At 41.1% G+C, this 23,955-nt stretch overlaps 1 protein-coding gene across 2 annotated transcripts in view; it reads right to left on the bottom strand.

The window, feature by feature from the left end:
- gprc6a (G protein-coupled receptor, class C, group 6, member A) overlaps nucleotides 1-21,605 on the bottom strand; it is a 30,246-nt gene extending 8,641 nt beyond the window's left edge. For both annotated transcript variants that reach the window (XM_052024794.1, XM_052024795.1), the window contains exons 1-4: nucleotides 21,335-21,605; nucleotides 8,211-8,514; nucleotides 4,907-5,755; nucleotides 2,045-2,248 (exon numbers count right to left, since the gene is read on the bottom strand). In XM_052024794.1, the coding sequence (XP_051880754.1) occupies nucleotides 2,045-2,248; nucleotides 4,907-5,755; nucleotides 8,211-8,514; nucleotides 21,335-21,546 (1,569 nt within the window). In that variant the 5' untranslated portion in view covers nucleotides 21,547-21,605. The remainder of the gene's footprint in view (nucleotides 1-2,044; nucleotides 2,249-4,906; nucleotides 5,756-8,210; nucleotides 8,515-21,334) is intronic.
- Between the last annotated feature and the right edge of the window lie 2,350 nt (nucleotides 21,606-23,955).

Here is a 23,955-nt window from a genome sequence, read left to right as displayed (position 1 = left end):
CCAAGGAGAGGGGTCTTGATGATGCTGAGGACAGTGTTGGTAAGGGTAATGTTCTAGAGTATGTAGATATCAAGAGAGAGGACGTGTTGGAGTTGTTAGAAAATATTAGGACAGATAAGTCCTCGGGGCCTGACGGAATATTCCCCAGACTGCTTCGTGAGGTGGGGAGGAGATTGCTGAACAGTTGGTTAGGATCTTTGAATCCTCGTTGGTCATGGGGATGGTACCGGAAGATTGGGGGGTGGAGAATGTTGTCCCCTTATTCAAAAAAGGTAGTAGGGATAGTCCAGGGAATTATAGCCCGGTGAGCCTTACGTCTGTGGTGGGTAAGCTGTTAGAAAGGATTCTAAGAGATAGGATCTATGAACATTTAGAGAATCATGGACTGATTAGTGGACAGCCAGCATGGCTTTGTGAAGGGAAGATCTTGCCTCACAAGCCTGATAGGGTTCTTTGAGGAGGTGACCAGCAGATTGACGAGGGTAGTGCAGTATATGTGGTCTACATGGATTTAGTAAGGCGTTTGATAAGGTTCCACATGGTGAGCTTCTTCAGAAGGTCAGAGGCCAAGGGATCCAGGGAGGCTTGGCCATGTGGATTCAGAATTGGCTTGCCTGTAGAAAGCAGAGGGTTGTGGTATAGAGGGAGTGTATTCAGATTGGAGGGCTGTTTCTAGTGGTGTCCCACAGGGATCGGTTCTGGGACCTCTACTTTTTGTGATATTTATTAATGACTTAGATGAGGGGGTGGAAGGGTGGGTTAGCAAGTTTGCAGATGAACAAAGATCGGTGGTGTTGTGGATAGTGTGGAGGGCTGTCGAAGATTGCAGAGGGATATTGATAGGATGCAGAGCTGGGCTGACAAGTGGCAGATGGAGTTCAATCTGGAGAAGTGTGAGGTAGTACACTTTGGAAGGACAAACTCCAAGGCGGAGTACAAGGTAAATGGCAGGATTCTGGGAAGTGTAGAGGAGCAGAGAGATCTGGGGGTTCATATCCACAGATCACTGAAAGTTGCCTCACAGGTAGATAGGGTAGTTAAGAAAGCTTATGGGATGTTAGCTTTCATAAGTCATGAGATCAAGTTTAAGAGCTGCGAAGTAATGATGCAGCTTTACAAAACTCTGGTTAAGGCACACTTAGAGTACTGTGTCCAGTTCTGTTCGCCTCATTCTAGGAAGGATGTGGAAGCATTGGAAAGGGTGCAGAGGAGATTTACCAGGATGCTGCCTGGATTAGAGAGTATGGATTATGAGGAGAGACTAAAGGAGCTAGGGCTTTACTCATTGGAGAAAAGGAGGATGAGGGGAGACATGACAGAGGTATACAAGATATTAAAAGGAATAGATAGAGTGGAGAGCCAGAGCCTCTTTCCCAGGGCACCAATGCTCCAAACAAGAGGACATGGCTTTAAGGTAATGGGTGGGAAGTTCAAAGGAGATGTCAGAGGGAGGTTTTTCACCCAGAGAGTGGCTGGTGCATGGAATGCGCTGCCTGGGGTGGTGGTGGAGGCTGATACTTTGGTCAAGTTCAAGAGATTGTTAGATAAGCATATGGAGGAATTTAAGTTAGAGGAATATGTGGGAGGAAGGGGTTAGATAGTCTTAGGAGTGGTTTGAAGGTCGGCACAACATGGTGGGCCAAAGGGCCTGTATTGTGCTGTATTGTTCTATGGTTCTATGGTTCATCCTCAACCCCAAGGGACTGTCTAAACAGAAGCGAGAGGAGGGAAAGAAAGAGATAAGAAAGATTTTTTTGGTTTTTTAAGTAATGGGCAGGGGAGGTGGCAAGATCAAGGCATTTGCTTGGACAGTTTATAGAGATAGAAAGGTTTAGAGAGAACAAGGGGACCGTGATCATGGCATGGGTGATGCTCAGAGTGGTGCACTAGGAAATTCAAACCATTCATCTATTCCCTCTGTTAACACGTGCATTTGTTATAATAGCTATAAGCAGGTTAGTTTTATATTTGGTGATATCAGCTGTAGTTATTGGGGTGTAGATTTACATCTATAATGTAAAAATTAGAAACTATAGAAAATTACCTGAAAAGCATTGAACTTTGGATCCTTAATTTTAAATTTATTGCTCCGTATATCATATTCTGCAATTGTGTGATCAAATGCCATCTTGCCATTGATTGATTTCCACATGAGGATATCATATCCAGAGACAAAATCTCCAGAAGAATCAAATTGGATTCTATTGCCTTCTTTAGTTATGTTCACGTTCTTCAGTTCTTTCAATAACTGTAAGAAAATTCAAGGAATAAAATAAAAATCTTTTTTTTGTTAAGGGAATTCTGCTTTGGTTAATATTGTTTTCTAATAACATGAATCAACTTCAAATTGCTGCTATAATTTCATGCTATAACTTTCAAGATTAATATTAAGACTGTAAAATTCCTTCATTGAAGTTCTAAACAATTCTTTAAAGCATTGAACAACTTTTATTCCTTTATAATTAGAGTACGGACTATAGAGCGAGCAATTAGAGGCACTTTTGACAGGAAAAAAATCAATAAACTGGTAACTTTTGATGATATCCCTGCCATTACAATCAGCATAAATGGTATCTGACCTTTTAAGAAAAGTTAAATGAGTCAATTAATTGGATTACAAATTCAAAGATTCCTCCCTGGAAATTCCATAAGAAAGCACATGGTGAAGCAGTGCTGCCCAGGGGACCCGCATCAGTTTGGTGCTTGACTTCAAAGGAGTGATACTACAACCTACACAATCTACAAAGGGCCAAGCATCTTTCAATGTAATCCCAGGCCTTGTGTACACAATCTGCAGAGAAGGCTCAAAGTTGCTCATGAAGTATAACTTTGCTGCCACTATTTCCTGCCAAGGTTGATCTACTGTGGCTACTACTCTCCTCAAGTAGCTGGGGTTGGAACACAGTGTATGAACACAGGTACTCAGGACAAGGATGGTGCTGTCCAGGACCACTTAGAATACTAAGAAAAAAAAGAAGCATGCAGAAGCTTATTCAAAGGAAAACCAGCTTATCTTGGTGAAATCTTCATGGCTGGACTGTACAACGGACTTCAGAAGGGGCACACTCTTTAAATAACACAGACGTAACCTTTACATCCAGTGAGGTCTACTTCTACATTTGAGGGCTGTGGCCTTTGCTTACAGTCACCAAACTCCGAGACCTAGGACTCAACATCTCCCTCTGTAACTGGATCCTTGACTTTCTAACAAACAGACCGCAATCAGTAAGGATAGGCAGCAATACCTCCGGCACGATTATTCTCAACACTGGTGCCCCACAAGGCTGCGTCCTCAGCCCTCTCCTTTACTCCCTGTACACTCATGACTGTGTGGCCAGATTCTGCTCTAACTCCATCTACAAGTTTGCAGATGATGCCACCATTGTAGGCCGTATCTCAAACAGTGATGAGTCGGAGTACAGGAAAGAGATAGAGAGCTTAGTGGAATGGTGTCATGACAACAACCTTTCCCTCAACGTCAACAAAACAAAAGAGCTGGTCATTGACTTCAGGAAAGGGGGCAGTGTACATGCACCTGTCTACATCAATGGTGCTGAGGTTGAGAGGGTTGAGAGCTTCAAGTTTCTGGGAGTGAACGTCACCAATAGCCTGTCCTGGTCAAATCACGTAGAAGCCAAGGCCAAGAAAGCTCACCAGTGCCTCTACTTCCTCAGGAGGCTAAAGAAATTTGGTTTGTCCCCTTTGACTCTCACCAACTTTTACCGATGCACCATAGAAAGCATCCTATCTGGATGTATCATGGCTTGGTACAGCAACTGCTCTGCCCAGGACAATAAGAAACTGCAGAGAGTTGTGGACACAGCCCAGCGCATCACAGACACCAGCCTCCCCTCCTTGGACTCTGTCTTTACCTCTCATTGTTTTGGTGAAGCAGCCAGCATAATCAAAGACCCCACCCACCCGGGACATTCTCTCTTCTCTCCTCTTCCAACGGGTAGAAGATACAGGAGCCTGAGGGCACATACCACCAGACTTAAGGACAGCTTCTACCCCACTGTGATAAGACTATTGAATGGTTCCTTTATACAATGAGATGGACTATGACCTCACGATCTGCCTTGTTGTGACCTTGCACCTTATTGCACTGCACTTTCTCTGTAGCTGTGACACTTTACTGTGTACTGTTACTGTTTTTACCTGTATTACATCAATGCATTTTGTACTAACTCAATGTAACTGCACTGTGTAATGAATTGACCTGTACGATCGGTTTGTAAGACAAGCTTTTCACTGTACCTTAGTACAAGTGACAATAATAAACCAATACCAATACCAATATCAGTGTATTTATGATACAAAATCACAAGATTACCATTATTTGTACAATGTACACAGTTTGACATCAAGTGTGTCATGGAAGGATGCGATTGAATGCTTGAAAATGTGCATGAGTGCGTAAAGAACACATGATCAGACTCTCAAAGAACTTGAATGGCACAATGTGTCCAAATGTTGTGATAACATTTCAAATTCTCTGTCTTTTCATTGGACCTAGCAGAATGAAATTTAATTGGAACCAGAGAATCTGCTTTGGAGAGAAATTACCTGGACTATCTCAGCAGGCCATGAAAGGAGTGAGAATAATTCCAGTCACACCTGAATCTTGAAGCAATTCTGGTAAAACCATCCATAAACTACCTCATTGTTATACTACTCCATGTGTCAGAATGTCAATGTACAGTAATGATAGGAAATATTTGTTGAATATTAATCATTGGTTTTATTTCTCATGCAACTAATGATAATCTTCCTGCATCATATAAAAGGGAGGTGCAAAACACTATGCTTTTGTAAAAGGTGATCTCATTTACAGGATCTACATGAATTACAAAATTAATTTCCAAGTGGGAATATCTTATTATTGACCTATAAGATAAAGGCTTACCTTCCAAGGTGCAAAATCTGATGATCCTTGGCAAATTCCTTCATTGCATTTTAGTAGATTTCGAAGTGCGTGTGCAAGAGCAATCACTGACCACTGTATGCTGGAAGTAACACCTGGTTCAACATTACTCAAAAGGAAGTCATTTTCATGGGTTTTCAGTTCCATGTCATTGCTGACATCATGATATTTATTATATTTGCCTTGATATCTTTCATTTGAAATACATGTGTCTAGATCTTCACGTAGAACTGCTGTACAAAAGTTATAAAGCAGGTAATATTTCTTTAAAAATATATTTCCATTTGTCAAATTAAATGACAAATTTTTCACATAGTTTTCAAACTTTGAAATATTTCCTTTTTTAAATGCAAATCCAATAATATTCCCAATGTTCTGAATTTTTTCCAAACGAGTAATATTATTGTTACTTGACCAGCTGTCACTGGCAATCCAAACTTTGCTTATGTTATGAGTACTTAATATTTCAAACAGCTCAACGACATGAGAGGCTCTACCAAACATAACAATGACATTCACTCGTGTTCGATTAATGATAATGTTTGCTACTTCTTTTATTCTGGAAGTTGTGACCCGATCAGATGAATAAAATGGAATAATCTCTTGAAAAGCAATGCATACGCCCAGGCGCTCAGCTTCAGAAATGAAGCTATCTATTCCGGAACGGCTGTAGTCGTCGTCACTTGCAATAGTTCCCACCCAATTCCAACCGAACTTTTGAACCAGCATAGCCATGGCTTTACTCTGAAAGGTGTCACTTGGAATAGTTCTCAAGAATGCAGGAAATCGAGTCTTATCACTCAGAATTTTAGCAGAAGCTGAGTAGCTGATCTGTAAAAGATTCAAATGGTCAAAAACAAAGTCTCACTTTGAAGTCTATATTTCAAAGGAAAAGATTAGATTAAATTAAAATGGGTCTTTTGCAAACAGAGTCAGGATAAATTATATTAGTGAATAAGGAAATGAGAGAGAAAATAAATATATTTGTGTATTTTGTTTCACAGAAGATGCTAAAAAACTCTTGGAAATGGCAGTGAAATATAGCTCTCGAGTGAATGAGCTCAAGGAAATTAGTATTAGTGAAAAAATTAGTGTTGGAGAAATTAATGGAACTGAAAGAGGATAATTCCTCAGGACCTAATAACCTGCAGCCTAGGGTTTTGAAAGAACTGGCTATGGAGACAGTGGACACACTGGTTGTTATCTTACAAAATTCCATATATTCTAGAACGGTTCCCACAGATTTGTAGGTAGCAAATGTATTTAAAAAAGGAGGGAAAAAGAAAACAGGGAACCACAGACCAGTTAGCTCGATGTCAATAGAAGGAAGATATTGGAGCCTATTATCAAGGAAGTAGTTTCAGTGTACTTAAAAAAATAAGAATAGAATTGGCAGTCAACATAGATTTATGAAAAGGAAGTCATCTCTGATAAATATTTTAGAGCTTTTCAGATCATAACTATCAGAATAAATAAGGCTGAAATAGTTAATGTGGTGTGTTTGGATTTTCAGAATTTCCTCCAAATGGTGCAATGGCAAGAATTTATTAAACAAAATTAGAACTCATGATATAGGGGATAAAATATTGGCATGGATAAAATATCAGTTAATGGGGAGAAAACAGAGAGTAGAAATAAACAAGTCATTTTGGGGTTGAGGATGTGACTAGTGGGTTGCCCCTGGAATCAGTGCCGGGGCCTCAAGTGTTCACAGTCTATATCAATGATTTGGATGAGGGGGTGGGGGTCACATATAAAAGATTCAGGTTTTCTGATGTTATAAAACAGGATAGTAGTGTGGGCTGTGAGAAGGATGCAAAGAGGCTTCAGTGAGATATAAACAGGAACAGATGGAATATCATGTATAAAAATGTGATGACATCCACTCTGGCAGATAAAAATAGAGAAAGTGAATATCCTTTTTTAAATGGTGAGAGTTTGAAATGTGTTGGTGTTCAGAAGGACCCGTCTGTCCTTGCACAAGAACTATATTGCAGGTATAGTGAGTAATTAGGAGAGCAAATGGCATGCTGACCTTTAGTTGTAAGGGGATTTGAATACAAGAGTAATGACATCTTGTTTCAATTATATAGGTCACTGATGGGATCACATCTGGACTATCGTGCACAGGTATGGTGTCACTACCCAAGGAATTGTGGTTGAGGAACCACAGTGAAAGTTTCACAATTTTAATTCCTGGGATGGTGGGTTTGTTGCATGAAGAGTGATTAAGCATACTGTGCTTGTGTTCTCTTGACTTTAAAAGACTGAGGGGTGAGCTCATTGGAATGTACATATTCTTTTGGGGCATCATCCTGAAACATTAACCCTTTTCCTCTCTCCACAGATGTTGCCTGATCTGCTGAGTATTTTCACCATTTTCTGATTTTATTTAGTTTTATTTTGTCAGTCAACAAAATACAGAGCTGGACTCATAAAAGAAAAAGTTGTCTGAAGCCTCACAAAAGAAAGGTTGTCTATGTTGCTTCAAATAAAAATGCAACCATGAAGTATGAATATTGGTCACCCTGTGTAAAAAGGTCACCAGGATAAATTCTTGAGGGAAATATTTCATTTTGGTCACTAGCACTAAGCAGATGCAAAGATATCAGCTGCCTTTTGAAGTCAATGGAACCAAATAGTGGGAGAATGCCACTGTTATAGCCTGTACTTAACACTGGTGAACTACGATGAATGTCTGCCCCACTGTATGATAGCAAAGTATGTTGTACTTCAAACCAACAGGTTACATCTCTTGCACAGGTATGTGACTGAGTTGGCAGATTTTACCAGATATGTTATTTAAGAGTAGTTTTCAATGGAATGAAAGTGTATCTTTACACAGTTACTTATAAGTGGTATTGAGGATTGAGCCATCAAATGTTCTGTGTTTCTTGTATGTTTTCACAAAACTGAGAGCAGTCTTCTCTTTCACAAGATTAAGATACCGTGTTACAGAACTTATGTTGGGGCTAATAATATTGTGTTGTTTTAAGAGGAGGGAGGAAAATGGAGAAAAGAAAGCACTGAGAAATTTGTCAGGTTTGAGACCGCCGAAAGAGATAGCTGAATTAGCCGAATGGTCTTTCCTCTTTCTAATTTTAATCTTTTTTGATTCTGAACATGCATATGTTACCAAATTCTGGCAGAATTCTGGCTATGTGCCACCCTGCTACATTGCAAACATAAATGAAGCAGCAAGACTGTGAGTTGAGAGAAGGAGGATAAATAAATATTTTACAGGTAAATGTAAACTGTCACTATCCAATGAAGAAGATTTCATTACCTGAGGCATAAGGTTTATGTTCAACAATCGTGCTACTGAAATGCTAACTTCTGACGTAGCAGCTCCTATAACTGCCTTAACAGTTGGCAAGTAATCTGTATAATTACAGTGAACTTCAACACAGTTGTCTGAAGAGTTGGCTTTAGAAAGAAACTCCATGACTGCTCTCAACGCCATTGTTGGTTCCGTACAAGTGTCATATATTTTGTATCCCAGTTTGATTCCAGGTAACAGAGTTGAATTGTTTATCATCTCAATGGAGTGGATCATGGCAAGAACTTTTACCAGACCTCGCACGTCAAATCTGAATATCAGAGAGTAGAGTAGATAGAAATAAAATTTACAAATGATGCAGTGGATGTACAGTATTATTATTATAATCCCTGTTATTTCTATTTTTATTCTGAAAACTACTTTGGCCAGGATGATTATTATTCTGATCAACATAAAGAACTTCCAGTTGTGTAATACCTTTCACAGCCCTAGGACTGCTCAAAGTGTTGTTAGCCAATGAAGTATTTTTGATGTGCAGTGATAATGTAGTTAATGTGGCAGAAAATCTTTCAACAGGCAGGCTCAAGAATCAACCATAATTGCCATGTCAAAATAGGTCAAGGACTACATTGCTGGTGGCTGCTCAGGTAATTGTGACCTTGAGCTTTTATGCTTCAGTCTCCTTTCAGCTGCAACTGAAGATTGCAACATCTCACAATTTTCCATCTATTATTGCTGGTCATAGATTCACAGATTCATAGAATGCTACAGCACAGAAACAGGCTCTTTGGCCCATCTAGTCCATGCCACCCAATCTTCTGCCTAGTCCCACCTACCTGCACCTGGACCATATCCCTCCAAACCCCTCCCATCCATGCACCTAATCAAACTTCTCTTAAATGTTACAATTGAACCTGCATCTACCACTTCAGCTGGCAGCTCGTTCCATACTCGCACCACCCTCTGAGTGAAGAGGTTTCCCCTCAGATTCCCCTTATATATTTCACCTTTCACCCTAAACCCATGTCTTCTAGTTCTAGACTTACCCACCCTTGGGGGAAAAGGCCTGTATGCATTCACCCTATCTATACCCCTCATAATTTTGTATACCTCTATTAGATCTCCCCTCACTCCTCTGCGCTCCAGGGAATAAAGTCCCAACCTAAGCAACCTTTCGCTATAACTCAGGTCCTCAATTCCCGGCAACATTTTTGTAAATTTTCTCTCCACTCTTTCAAGTTTATTCATATCTTTCCTGTAGGTAGGTGATCAGAACCTGCACACAGTACTCTAAATTCAGCCTCACCAATGTCTCATAAAACTTCAACATAACTTCCCAACTCCCATACTCAATGCCCTGATTTATGAAGGCCAATATGCCAAAAGCTCTCTTTATGACCCTCTCTACCTGTGACGCCACATTCAAGGAATTATGGATCTGTATTCCCAAGTCCCTTTGTTCTACTGCACACCTCAGAGCCCTACCATTCACTGTGTAAGTCTTATCCTAGTGTGTCCTCCCAAAGTGCAACACCTCACACTTGTCTGTAATAAGTTCCATCTGCTGTTTTTCAGCCCATTTTCCTAACTGGTCAAGATTACGTTGCAAGCTTTGATAGCCTTCCTTGCTGTCCACTACGCTTCTAATCTTGGTGTCATTGGCAAGTTTGCTGATCCAGTTTACCACATTACCATCTAAATCATTAATATAGATGATAAACAACGATGGACCCAGCACAGATCTCTGCGGCACAACAATAGTCACAAGCCTCCAGTCAGAGAGACAATGATCTACTACCACTCTCTGGCTTCTCCCGCTGAGCCAATGTGAATCCAATTGACTACTTCATCCTGAATGCCAAGCGACTTAACCTTCTGGACTAGCCTCCCATGCAGGACTTTGTCAAAGACCTTGCTACAGTCTATGTAGACAGCGTTCATCGCCTTTCCTTCATCGACGTTCTTGGTAACCTCCTCGAAAAACTCTATAAGATTGGTTAGACATGATGTACCATGTACAAAGCCATGTTGACTATCCCTAATCAGGCCCTGTCTATCCAAATACTCATATACCCTCTCCCTTAGAACACCTTCCAATAATTTACCCATGACTGACATCAGGTTCACTGCCCTATAATTTCCCAGCTTATTTTTAAAGCCTTTCTTAAACAACAGAACAACATTAGCTATCCTCCAGCCTCCAGCACTTCACCCATGGCTAAGGATATTTTAAATATCTCTGCAAGGGCGCCCGCAATTTCTGCACCAGCCTCCCACAAGGTCTGAGGGGACATCTCGTCAGGCCCTGGGGATTTATCCACCTTCATTCACCTCAAGTCAGCCAGCACCTCCTCTTCTGTAATCCGGATACGGTCCATGACCTCTCTACTCTTTTGCCTCAGTTCTATACTCTTTGTGTCTATCTCTAGAGTAAATACAGACGCAAAAATTTAATTTAAAATCTCCCCTAACCCTTTTAGCTCCATACATAGATGACCACGCTGATCTTCAAGAGGACCAATTTTGTCCCTTGCTACCCTTTTGCTCTTATAGAAACCCTTGGGATTCTCTTTCACCTTGCCTGCCAGAGCAACCTCGTGTCCTCTTCTTGCCCTCCTGATTTCTCTCTTAAGTGTTCTCTTGCATTTCTTATACTTCTCAAGTGCCTCATTTGATCCTAACTATCTATACCTGATATGAGCCACCTTCTTTTTCTTTACCAGGGCCTCAATATCCCTCCATAAGCAAGGTTTCCTAAATCTGTTAGCCTTGCCTTTTATTCCAACAGGAACAAATATATTCTGTACTCTCAATAGTTTGCTTTTGAAAGCCTCCCACATTCCAAGCATCTCTTTGCTGGAAAACAACCTATTCCAATCCACGCCTGCCAGACCCCTTTTGGTGCCATCAAAATTGGCCTTACTCCAATTTAGAATCTCAAGCCTAGGACCAGTCCTATCCTTCGCTGTGATTATCTTGAAACTAATGGAATTGTGATCACTAGATCCAAAATGTTCCCCTACACACACTTCCGTCACCTACCCTGTCTCTTTCCCTAAGAGCAGATCCAGTATCGCTCTCTCTCTAGTTGGGACCTCTACAAATTGATTAAGGAAACTTCCCTGAACACATTTGACAAACTCTATCCAGTCCAATCCCTTTATATTATGGGAGTCCCAGTCAAAATGTGGAAAGTTAAAATCACCTACTATCACAACCTTATATTTCTTGCAACTGTCTACTATCTTTCTACAAATTTGTTCCTCTAAATCCCACTGGACTATTGGGAGGTCTATAATATAGTCCCATTAACATGATCATCCCTTTTTTATTCTTCAGTTCCACCCATATTGACTCAGTAGATGAGCCTTCCAATATGTCCTCTCTGAGCAATGCTGTGACATTTTCCCTGATAAGTAATGCCAGTCCTCCCCATTTAATACCTCCCTCTCTATCATGTCTAAAACAGAACCCCAGAACATTGAGCTGACAGTCCTGCACTTCCTGCAACCAAGTCTCACTAATGGCTACAACATCATAATTCCATGTGCTGATCCATGCTCTAAGTTCATCTGCCTTTCCTACAACACTCCTTGCATTGAAATCGATGCATCTCAGAACATTAATCCACCATGCTCATCAACCAGTCGATTTCCATCTCTGCTTTTAGGCTTAACATTTGCTGTCCCCACAGCTTCTCCACTTGCTACCCTGCCACCTCTGGTTCCCAACCCCCTGCAACTCTAGTTTAAACCCCTCTGAGCAGCACTAGAAACCTTCCCGCAAGGATATTGGTCCCCCTCCAGTTCAGGTGCAAACTGTCCCATTCGTACAGGTTCCACCTGCCTTGGAAGAGAGCCCAATGATCCAAAAATCTGAAGCCCTCCCTCTTGCACCATCTCATTAACCACATGTTAAACTGCACCATCTTCCTATTTCTTGCATCACTAGGTGTGTAGGATAAAAATCATGCTGCCACGTGAAGCAGTTGTTAGTTATTTTCTCCCCCCCTTTTTTAAATAATGCGGTTACATTTGCCACCCTACAATCTGTGGAACTGTTCCATAATCTATACAATTTTGGAAGAGACAATCAATGTGTCCACTAGTTCCATGGCTACTTCTTTTAGTACTTAGAATACACAGATTATTAGGCCCCGGGAATGTCTCAGCTTTCAATACCATTAATTTTTCCAGCACAGTTTTTTACAATATTAATATCCTATAAGTTATCCTTTTCCAGGTAGCTAGTATTTATGTCTTCTTCATGAAGGCAAAACAAAAGTATTTCTTTAATTGCTCTTCCAATTGTTATCCATTACGAATTCTCCCCTTTCTGATCATAAGGGACCCATATTTGTCTTCACCAATCTTTAGTTTACAACATATTTGTAGAAGTGTTTGCAGTTCATTATTACATTCCTTGCAAGCTTACTGTTGCATTCTATTTTTGTTCTCTTAATCAACCTCTTGGTTAATTTTTGCTGAATTCTACATTACTTCCAATTTTCAGACCTGTGACTCTTTCTTGCAACTTTATCTGACTCCTCTTTGGATCTAATAACATCCTCAACCTCTTTTGTTTGCCATTTTCCCTTTGGTATTCTTGTGCCAAAAAATGAATCTATCATAGCTGTTGTTCTTGCATTTGCTCCTTAAATGAGCTGGTGGGTGTGTCTCCAACACGAAACAGCACTCTCTTGGTTATCATTGTTTATTTGCAATTCCTGTGCATCCTGGCCATGTTAGAAGTTCTTGGGTGCCTGAAAGGTCAAATGCACAAGAGCAACGTTAAGGTAGGGGGTAGGGGTGAAATGTGAGAGGTGCATCCTTACACCTTTTAAATTGTACAAGATCGTGTATGGTGTCAATGCTGATTGATAGAGTCCAAATGAAAGATCTCGACCCGAAACTTTGATTGGCCATTTACTTCCCAGATGTTGACTGACCTGCTGAATTCCTCCAGCATCTTGTCTCCTTGTTGCCAAGTTTGTTGGGTATGTGGTGTATTTACAGATGTATGAGAATGGTAGTTCAACTGTGAGGCAATGGAATGTGAAGATAATTTCATTGACTTTAACCACAGTTGTAAGGTTGTTGAACTTCTTGCAGTACTGCACTCATATCCTCTGCATTTGACAACTGGCATTAAATTCTTAGAATATCCAGTTCTATTATTCAGTCTTCCAAACCAGATTCAGTTGCAGAATTCCTAGCAGCTTCTGTCTGAACACTTCCCTCCTTTAATAGGTGTAAGCTAGTTTCAAGCAGTGCAGGCTGGTGATAATAGATGGCCCAGCTTGAGGTGGGGTGGGGAGGGGGCAACACTTGACCTCCTATTGTGCAATGAGGCTGAAATGTCAGCGAGGGAGCTCTTTGGAACCAATAACCACAATTATAATAGTTTTAAAATATTTATGGAATAAAGATATGACTGGTCCACAAGTTAAAGTCTTAAATTGGGGCAAGGCTAACTTTGATGGCATAGAGAAACAAAGGACTGCAGATGCTGGAATCTAGATGAAAAACACGACGATGCTGGAGGAACTCAGCAGGACAGGCAGCACCCGTGGAGAAAAGCAAGCGGTCAACGTTTCGGGTCAGGACCCTTCTTCAGTATTGCATGCATTATGTACTGCATGTATTGTTGGCATTAGACAGGAGCTTTCAAGGTTGATTGGGAGAGGCTGTTAGCAGCAAAGGGATGTCTGGCAAGTGGGAGACTTTTAAAAGTGAGATAGGGAGAGTTTGGAGCAACGTGTTTCCAGTTAGAGTGAACGGCAAGGCTGGCAGGATTAGGGAACCCTGGCTGATGAGGCTCTAGTCAGGAAAAGAGGGAGGCATACATCAGTTAGAGGCAGATGGATGAAGCAAATCCCTTGAGGAATATAAGGGATGTAGGGGTACATTTATAAAGGAAATCAGGACAGAAAAAGGAGGACATGAGATAGCTTTGGCAGGTAAGGTAAAGGAGAATCTATAAATATATTAGAGCAAAAGGGTAACTATGGAGAGAATAGGTCCCCTTAAGGATTAGTATGATTGTCTATGTGTGGAGCCACAGGAGATGGGTGAGGTCTTAAATGAGTACCTCATCTGTATTTACCATAGAAAAGGTCAAGAAAGGTAAGGAATTCCAGGAAGAGAACAGTGATGTCCTGAAACATATCGATATTATGATAAAGGAGGTGTTGGAAGTCTTGAGGTACATAAAGGTGGATAAATCCCTGGGGACTGATCAAGTATGTCCTAGTATGTTGGGAAATCCCTTTGCTTGCTAACAGCCTCTCCCAATCAACCTTTGAAAGCTCCTGTCTAATGCCAACAATACATGCAGTACATAATGCATGCAATACTGAAGAAGGGTCCTGACCCGAAACGTTGATCGCTTGCTTTTCTCCACGGATGCTACCTGTCCTGCTGAGTTCCTCCAGCATCATCATGTTTTTCATCTAGATTCCAGTATCTGCAGTCCTTTGTTTCTCTATGCCATCAAAGTTAGCCTTGCCCCAATTTAAGACTTTAACTTGTGGACCAGTCATATCTTTATTCCATAAGTATTTTAAAACTATTATAATTGTGGTCATTGGTTCCAAAGAGCTCCCTTGCTGACATTTCAGCCTCATTAAAAGAAAATATTGGGCCCTGGCAGAGATTTTTCTATCTTCCTTAGCCATGGATGAGATACCAGAAGATTGGAGACTGGTTTGGAAGGTGAGATCACATGGGATCCAGAGTGAGCTAGCCAATTGGATACAAAATTGACTTGGTGGAAGGAGTCAGGGGGTGGTAGTGGCGGGTTGTTTTTCAGATTGGAGGCCTGTGACCAGTGATGTACTGCAAGAGTTGGTGCTGGTCCCCTGTTGTTTTATTAATGATTTGGCTGAGAGTGTAGGTGACGTGATTAGTAAGTTTGCAGATGACACCGAGAGTGGTAGTATGGTTGACAGTGAAGAAGATTGTCAAAGCTTACAACAGGATTTAGACCAACTGGCAAAATGGACAAAGGAATGGCAGATGCAATTACACACAGACAAGTGCAAAATGATGCATTTTGGGAAGTTAAACCAGGCACAGTAAATTAAAGGGCCTTGGGGAGTGTTGTAGAACACTCTAGGGGTGCTAACATAGAACATAGAACATTACAGCACAGTACAGGCCCTTTGGCCCACGATGTTGTGCTGACATTTTATCCTGCTCTAAGATCTATCTAACCTTTCCCTCCTACATAGCCCCCTATTTTACTATCATTCATGTGTCTATCTTAGAGAGTCTTAAATGTCCCTAATGTATCTGCCCCCACAACCTCTGCTGGCAGTGCATTCCACGCACCCACCACTCTCTGTGTAAAAAACTTACCTCTGACATAGTTCCCTGAAACTGATAAAGATAAAATATGACACACTTGCCTTCATTGGATGGAGCATTGAGTACAGAGTTGGGACATTGTGTTAAAAACTACACAAGGCATTGCTGAGACTGCACCTGGAATACTGTGTGCAGTTCTTGTCGCCATACGATAAGAAGGACGTGATTAAGCTAGAGAGGATGCAGAAAAGATTCACATTGATGTTGCTGGGAATGAAGGGCATGAGTTATAAGGAGAGACTGGATAGGCTGGGACTCTCCACTCTGGAGCAAAGGAGGCTGAGGATGACCTTTTTGAGGTTTATAAAATCATGAGGGGCATAGATACAGTAAGGTGAATGGTCACAGTCTCTTTCCCAGGGCAGGGGATTCTAAATTTAGAGGGCATAGGTTTAAGGTGAGAAGAGAAAGATTTAAAGGGGATCTCAGGGGCAAGTTTTTCACTCAGTGTGTACTGGGCCTGTGGAATGAAGTTTCAGAGGAAGTGGTAGAGGTGGGTACAATTACAATGTTTAAAAGACATCTGGGCAGGTTCATGGACAGAAAATATTTAGAAGGATATGGGCCAAATGCAAGCAAACGGGACTTGTTCAGGAACTGACCTTGATCAGCATGGATGTGTTGGGCCAAAGAAACATTTCCATGCTGTATAACTCTATGACTCCAAGACTCTAAACAATTTAATATCCTTAACACAATAGCAGAGAGGTCATGCTAGATCTGTATGAAACTTTAGTTGGACCACAGCTGGAGCTCTATATGGTTCTGCTCACCATATCACAGGAAAGATGTATTAGCACCAGAGAGAATGCAGAGGGAACTTATGAAGGTGCTGCCAGCTCTTGAGAATCGTAGTTATGAGGATGGAACATTTAGGCTGGGATTGCTTTTTTTTGGTACAAATGATTCTGAGGAAAGATTTCATTGAATTGTATGAAATTATAAGAGGCCCATACAGAGTAAGCAATCATGGCCTATTTCTTTCAGTAGAAAGATAGGATGCATAGATATAATGTAATTATTGAGAGGGTTATAGGGGATGACATCAGTTCTGACAAAGGCTCATTGACAGGAACCATTAACCCTGTTTCTCCCTTTAAAGATGCTGCCTGATCTGATAGTTATTTCCAGTATTTTCTAATTTGTTTTAGATTCCTTGAGTCTGCAGACTTTTGTTTTTGAGTTCTGCACTGAACTGCCGTAAATACTCCACATGATCCAGTTGCCTCTGATCTGCTTGCTTAGTTGCTCAACTTTCAGAGTTATTTTTCTTAGCCTATTGCTCTGCCCAGTATTGTTCTTTCCTCAGTCCTCAGAAACTGTCATTGCCAGTATTTGTGACTGGTTCAACTGGTTTTTCAGCCTCGTCTGTATTTTAGTTCCTGGTTAGGATTTCACACTCGTGAGCCAAAATACATTTCTTTGCTCACTCTGGATCTTATGTTGGTTTCCAGCTCTGCCAGCATTTTATTTCTCAGCCTAACAACCATTTCCAAGGTCCAGGAGAAGATCATAAATGAAGATAATCATTACTATACTGCAAGCCATCTTCTTTAACCCCTCTTGCCTGCATCCTCTGCATTAACTTCCAATACAAGAGTGGTTCAGTACACATATATTCCTTTGTCTCTAAGACTAAGATTGATCAGCCTTGTCCACACCTTCCCTCCCTTCCCCAAGCCCAATGGGCCAACATATTCTGGCTCCCCACAGCCCTAACTCTGATCTTCCATCTTTCCTTGCTTGAATCACACTAATTGTTTCTGCCATGGTACTGAACGGCCCTTATCAAAGTCACTAATGGTATCTTATGTGGCAATGACAATAGTTGTCTCTCTATCTTTGACTGCACCACCTTCCTCTACTCCCCCTCTTCTGTCATCCAGCTCAATGAAACTACACCTGGATGATTCTATTTTTATCTATTCAGTGATAGTTGGAGAACACTTACAATGCCTTTCTCATTTCTAATTGCAAGTTGTAAATAGCTTGGAAACATTTTCCTAATATCCAGCAACAGTTTCCGCAAGAATGGTGCTCACACCTATTCCAATTCATTGGTTTGATTCAGTTTATTATTATTGTTATATGTACTGAGGTAAACTTTGTTTTGCATGCCATCCATACAGATCATTTCATTACATCAATACACTGAGGAAGTACAAGGAAAAAGCAATAATGGAACACAGAATAAAGTGTTACAGTTACAGAGAAAGTGCAGTGCAGGCAGACAATAAAGTGCAAGGCCATAACGAGGTAGATTTTGAGGTCAGAGGTCCATATCATTCTAGGGGACCATTTGATAGTCTTATTACAGCGGGATAGAAGCTGTTCTTGAGCCTGGTGGTATGTGCTTTCAGGCTTTTTATATCTTCTGCCTGAGGGGAGAAGAGAGAAGGACTGGGGTGGGTGGGGTCTTTGATTATTTTGGCTGTTTTACTGAGGCAGCGAGAAGTGTATTCAGAGTCCATGGAGGGGAGGCTGGTTTTCATGATGTGCTGAGCTGTGTCCACAACTTTGTGGTTTCTTGCGGTCTCAGGCAGAGCAGTTGCCATACTAAGCTGTGATGCAACTGGATAGGATGCTTTCTATGGTGCATCTATAAAAATTGGTGAGGGATCATTGGGGACATACCCAAACTTCTTTAGCGTCCTGAGGAAGTAGAGGCACTGGTGCGCTTTCTTGGCCATGGTGTCTACATAGTTGGACCAGGACAGGCTATTTATTGGTGACATTCACTCCAAGGAACTTGAAGCTCTGAACCTTGTCGGCCTTAGCACCATTGATGTAAACAGGAGCATGTGCACTGCACCCCTTACTGAAGTCAATGACCAGTTCTTTTGTTTTGTTGACATTCAGGAAAATGTTGTTGTCATGAATCATGCCACTAGGCTCTCCATCTCCTTCCTGTACTCCAACTCATCATTAATTGAGATTTAGCCCACTATGGCGGTGTCATCTGCAACCTTGTGGATGAAGTTAGAACAGAATCTGGCCATGCAGTATTGAGTGTATAGGACACTAGTATTGAGAATAATTGTGGCGAAGGTGTTGCTGCCTATCCTTACTGATTGCGTTCTGTTGGTCAGGAAGTCAAGCATCCAGTTGCACAAGGAGGTGTTGAGGCCCAGGTCAGGAGTTTGGAGATGAGTTTACTTGGGATTATGGTACTGAATTGCTCCACTCTCATTCTGAACACTTCCTTCTCTCTAAATTGTTGGTTTGCTTGTCTGATATCAGATCAGCAGATATTTCTTGCCACTAAGTGTTGGCAAGACCCAAGCCATTATCTTCAACCAACACAGCAAACACCATTCCCTGGTCACTGGCCTTCTCTTCCTCCCAGGTAATTGTCTGGGGCTAAATTTAGAAATTATTATTAACAGTAAGATGATATCCCAATCATATAGCCACATGAACACTTTCCACCTAGCATTGTTAAACTTTGCACCGGTCTTTGCTCACTTTATGCCTCAGTTGTTACCTCCAGGTTTGACTATTCCATTGCATCCCTGCCTGACCTCTCCTGTCCTGTTCTTCCTAAACTTGAGGACATCCAATCTCTACTGCCCATGTCCTACCTCACATCACATCCTATTCACTCTTCCCTCTGTGCACCTTTATCTACATCACCTCTTGGTAATTTTAAAATTCCTGTCGTTTTCAAATTCCTCCGTGGTCTCGCTCCTCTGTAATCCATCAGCTCTACAACTCTCCTTTTGGATCATTGCAGGGCAAACTCAAACATGTTGACTTGGGAGCAAGTACTGTTGGGGATTCTTGGGACAACATGGTCTTCCGAGCACATGGCTGAATTGGGATCAACCTTCCTCCTCCTCAGCCATTTACTTCATCAGACCAATCCTTGGCATGATCCCACTCCCACCCCAAGCCAAAGCACAAGCTTATCGAGGGATGTGGGGAGAAATTGGGAATAAGGTATTGAGGTAGGTAATTGGCCATGATTGCATTGAGTAGCGGAGACAGGCTCTAAGTGTTTCCCTCCAGCCCAAGCCCAGCATGAGCTCTGACGCATGAATTTTGCAGAGGGGGGCCCATGATTGAAATGTTCATTGGTGCTCTACTCAAGCCTACCTATTGTATCCTCTTGGGTACATTAGAACTTCAAGGCCATTGTGTTTGGTGTTTTCTGTTCATCAGAGTAGTTTAATATCAGTTGCTGTTTCATTGGAGCATCATGATACAAAAGTGCTCTGAATGTTTGAACATTATTTAATACAGATAGAAGGGACTAATAATCTTGATTGTGAAGCATAGGGATGCTGTGTGTCAGGGCCAAGGTCCAAGCACAGTGCATTCACTGAGCAATGACCTAATCCCTTTCCTCAAAGCATTGAGGTCACCACTGCCTGTCTTCTGTTAGTTCCCCTCTTGACCCTTCCAAATGCAAGCCTCATTTTAATATGGAAAATATAATTTAGTTCACACCACAGTGATGCAGGAAACCTTCTAGGCACATTGTAGGGACACCTAAACAGGTAGATGACTGAATGGCTGCATCATCATCAGTAATGTACATTGTGATGTGAAGGTGTCTTGACCTGTAATTATACTTATATGGCTCAAGGATGCAGAGATTGCAGAAGGATATTCTGGGCCATGTTGATCCTTGGTACATTGCCTTGGATTAATTACTCTCATCCTTGTGCTCATATTTCTTACTTCTAATGCACTAAAGTAAACCACAGGGCTTCAAAAGAGCATTTTCAGCCAAAATTTCATTTAGTACCACAGAGGATCTAATAGGATAGATAATCAATAATTTCATGAAAAAGGTAGCTTTATGACTGATCTTCAAGCTGGAGAGAGATGGTGAATCAGTGAAGCTTAAGAGGGAATTCTGCAGTTTAGTTTCTGGTCAGCAAACAGTTCAGGTGCCAGTGGTAGACTGAAGAAAATTGGAACATAAGAAAGCTCAGTGTTAGAGGAATACAGAGTTCTCAGAGAGCTGTAAGACTGGAAAAGACTACAGAAATATGTAGAGAAGGGTCCATGGAGGGATTTGAAGACAAAGATGAGTATTTTAAAAGTAGCAATAACAGAATTCATTATAAAGATGGAAAACTTGCAAAGTTGGTACAGTCAGAAAAAGCCCCATACCCAAACGTTTTACACTTAAGTATCTCTGAAGTGACCCCATAATCCCTTTGGTTTCATTGAACTTACAAATAATAAGCGTTGGCCAAAGCTAGGGATGGGTATCCTTAGCTCTCTATGGTACATTCATGCATGCTTGTTCAGATATATCACTTAAACATGCTAGTTACAAGCTCTAACAGGATCACAGCAAGTACGTTCCCCTATGTAACCGTGCTGCCAAGGAAAGGTTATAACTACCCATAAGCACAAAAGGAACCTTGATAGTTTTGACCTGAATTTTGTAATCTTATAAATCTTTATTTCTATCATAAGGCAGAATTAGTACCTTGATTTGACACAGTAAAATAATCAATAGTCAAATCTAGTTTTGTATTACTAACTTTAAAAGAGACTGTAGCAACTCTAAACTACAAAAATTAATTGTATTACAGAATATATTACAATGCACAAAAAAGTTTCCTCTTCCCTTTACACTGTAACAAATAAGTAAGATAGGAAACAAGTTTGTACCACTCCTCGTGTTATGCCATTGTATTAATTTATGACTGACTAATTTAGGTCAATGACTTCCTTTGGCATACAGACTTTAGTTAACCAAAAATGCGTACTATCCTTTACTAATGTCTTAAATCAGTTACTTACCCTTTGCAAGTTTCACCCTCTGGTTTTTTGACATCAACTACATTTACAATCTTTACATGTACTGGAAAGAGACCTCCAATGATGATATCTCCTGGAACCCAGATATTGTAAGATTCATACATATTTTCACAGGTACTTGATGTTTTGATCGATGAGGCATACACCACAAAGAAAATGTGAAATAGAAGTGTGCTTCTGAGTATTTTTGACATTTTCTAATTGGAATGGTTAGCTTGGATTGCGAAAAAGCTTTTACAGAGTTCAACAGTTCCTTGTATCTCACGGTTACATAGGAAACCAAGTTATAAATGTTCAAACACACCCTATTTAAATCAGCTTCTCCTATTGGTGTGACAGGTAGGTTCCTGGATTGCAGAAACAACATTAGTGTCAATCAAAAGTGCTCTGTGGATCAGCATTATGCAGGTATTAGATTATGGTTTCATATCATGTTTTACTCAGTTGTTCTTAGACTGATAAAAACGCCCAAAGCCAAACAAGGAACAAATTCTCCATATGCTGACAGGACCATAGTGACATAAATTGAATTCTAAAGCCATGTTTACTCAGGCTTAGGCAGTGGACTATTTGGGCCTCATTGGCAGGAAAACCCAATTAGGACTTGCCAGTAAGAAAGAGGGGGCTGAGGAGAAGCTGAGGGTTTGGAGCTTGTGCTGAGGCAGATGTGGGGGAGTTTCAGTAAGAAACCTGGCTTCTCTTTTGGACAGAGATTTGCAATGAGGGAAGGATAGTTAGCATTTGTGCTGTGACTGTCAGTATGGGAGGAGCTTGTATGGTTAATTTAATTCTTGGCTGCCTCGATAATGTTCTCACTTTGTTTAAATGAGTTGTTATCACTAACATGTGAAATATGTGTTTAACAAGTCACAGATGTTTTACCTATCAGCCAATTTCCATGAAGAGCTGATAGTTTTATAGTTGGCTCCTTAGCAAGCTGCTACAGTTTGATTTTAAATATCAGGAGTCTTTAATCTACTATCTATATCCTTTCTGTATCAGGCTGGATGTGTACATCACAGAAATGGGCCCTTCAGCCCACTGTTTGTGCTCTGAAGAAATCTTGAAGACATTGGACAGAACTAGGGCAGAAAAGTGTAGGAAAGGGAAGTCTTGGGTTACCTTGGTAAGGAAAGGGACTGGTGAGTGCTGGATTGGGAAAAATGTGATTTTTCTTTGTTTAAAGCTACCTTTCGTGGCGCCCTTCTTATTAGTAAGTCCTGATATTTTTTGCCATGAGGGTCTCAAGATGTGCTAATCAAGCCCAAGAAAAATTAGCATTAGGATCCAGATAGTCATAAAGTCCACAGAGCATGGAAACAGGCCCATTGGCCATCGAGCCAACACTGACCAACAACTACCCATTTGTGTCAGTCCCACACAAACCAGCTATCAGCATATAGAATGGGTTGTCCTCATTGGCACCGGACATTGCCTCAACCTAAGAAAACTTGAGTGAAGGTCACAAGATGGCAAAAGCCAAAAGATGTGAGCATGGCTAAGTGACCTGAGTCATTTTAACTGAAATTATTCTGCTTAATATTATAATAGCTTTCATTGTTATCTTCACCACTCATACAAAGTAAAATCTTCCATTTTTGTCACTAAGAGTGAAATGATGAAATATTAAATGACTCCAAAGTTAATCTTGTGGATACCTAGTCAGAGGAGCAAGTGGACCAACCATTCAGTTTTAATGGTGTCAGTTTCACAGGCAGGACCACAATACCAGGTTGTATGACCTGAATGAGGCATTGATGTAGGAACCTAACAGTAGATGCACAAAGGCCATTTATCTCTGCTACCATCCATTTACACTGCATCTGCCGGATTAACTTTTAGCTTGATGCCTCAAGGAATCAAAATCAATGACACAGTTTAATTTTAGTTCCTGAATGTAGAATGATTTTCTTAATTTTTCATGTATTGTTTCCTCATTGTATTTTATCTTTCATCTATACCTGCATTCACCCACACATGTACAAAAATATCCTTCACACTTGAAAACATTCCACAAAGACAGATGACGTCAGAAGACAGGGTGGATGATAGCTCTTGGATACATCCTCATACCTCCCCCAGACCATGATCCCACCACTGTCTCCTGGACCATTACAGATCGCATCACCTCAGGAGGTCTCCACTTCACAGCCTCCAACCTGATAAAACCCCAATCCCACACTGCCACTTCTCTCTCTTAACCAAGATCCATGAATAGGACTGTCCTGGTAGAGACAGTGTTTCTGCTTGCTCTTGCCCTATCAAACTTAACTCCTCATACCTTGACTCTATGCTCTCTCCCCTTGTCCAGTCCCTCCCACTTACGTCAAGGACATCTTTTGTGCCCTCCACCATTTTGAAAACTTCTAAATGGTGGAGGGCACCAGTGTGGATCAGGAAAGTAGAACTTGTCAAAATGGTGGAGTGCACAAGAGGTGTCCCAGATGTAGGTTTGATCGTGCCCTCACCTGCATCTCTTTCATTTTCGGACATCTGCTCTCATCCTGTTTCCTACCAGTTAAAACAGAGATAGAGCTCCCTTGGTCCTCACCTTTTACACCACTATCGCCTGTATCAAGCATATCATCCTTCACCATTTCTGC

Source organism: Pristis pectinata, chromosome 10 (assembly GCF_009764475.1).
Source record: "Pristis pectinata isolate sPriPec2 chromosome 10, sPriPec2.1.pri, whole genome shotgun sequence".
NCBI lineage: Eukaryota > Metazoa > Chordata > Chondrichthyes > Rhinopristiformes > Pristidae > Pristis > Pristis pectinata.
Note: the sequence above shows the minus strand (reverse complement) of the source record. Positions and strands in the feature narration are given on the sequence as shown.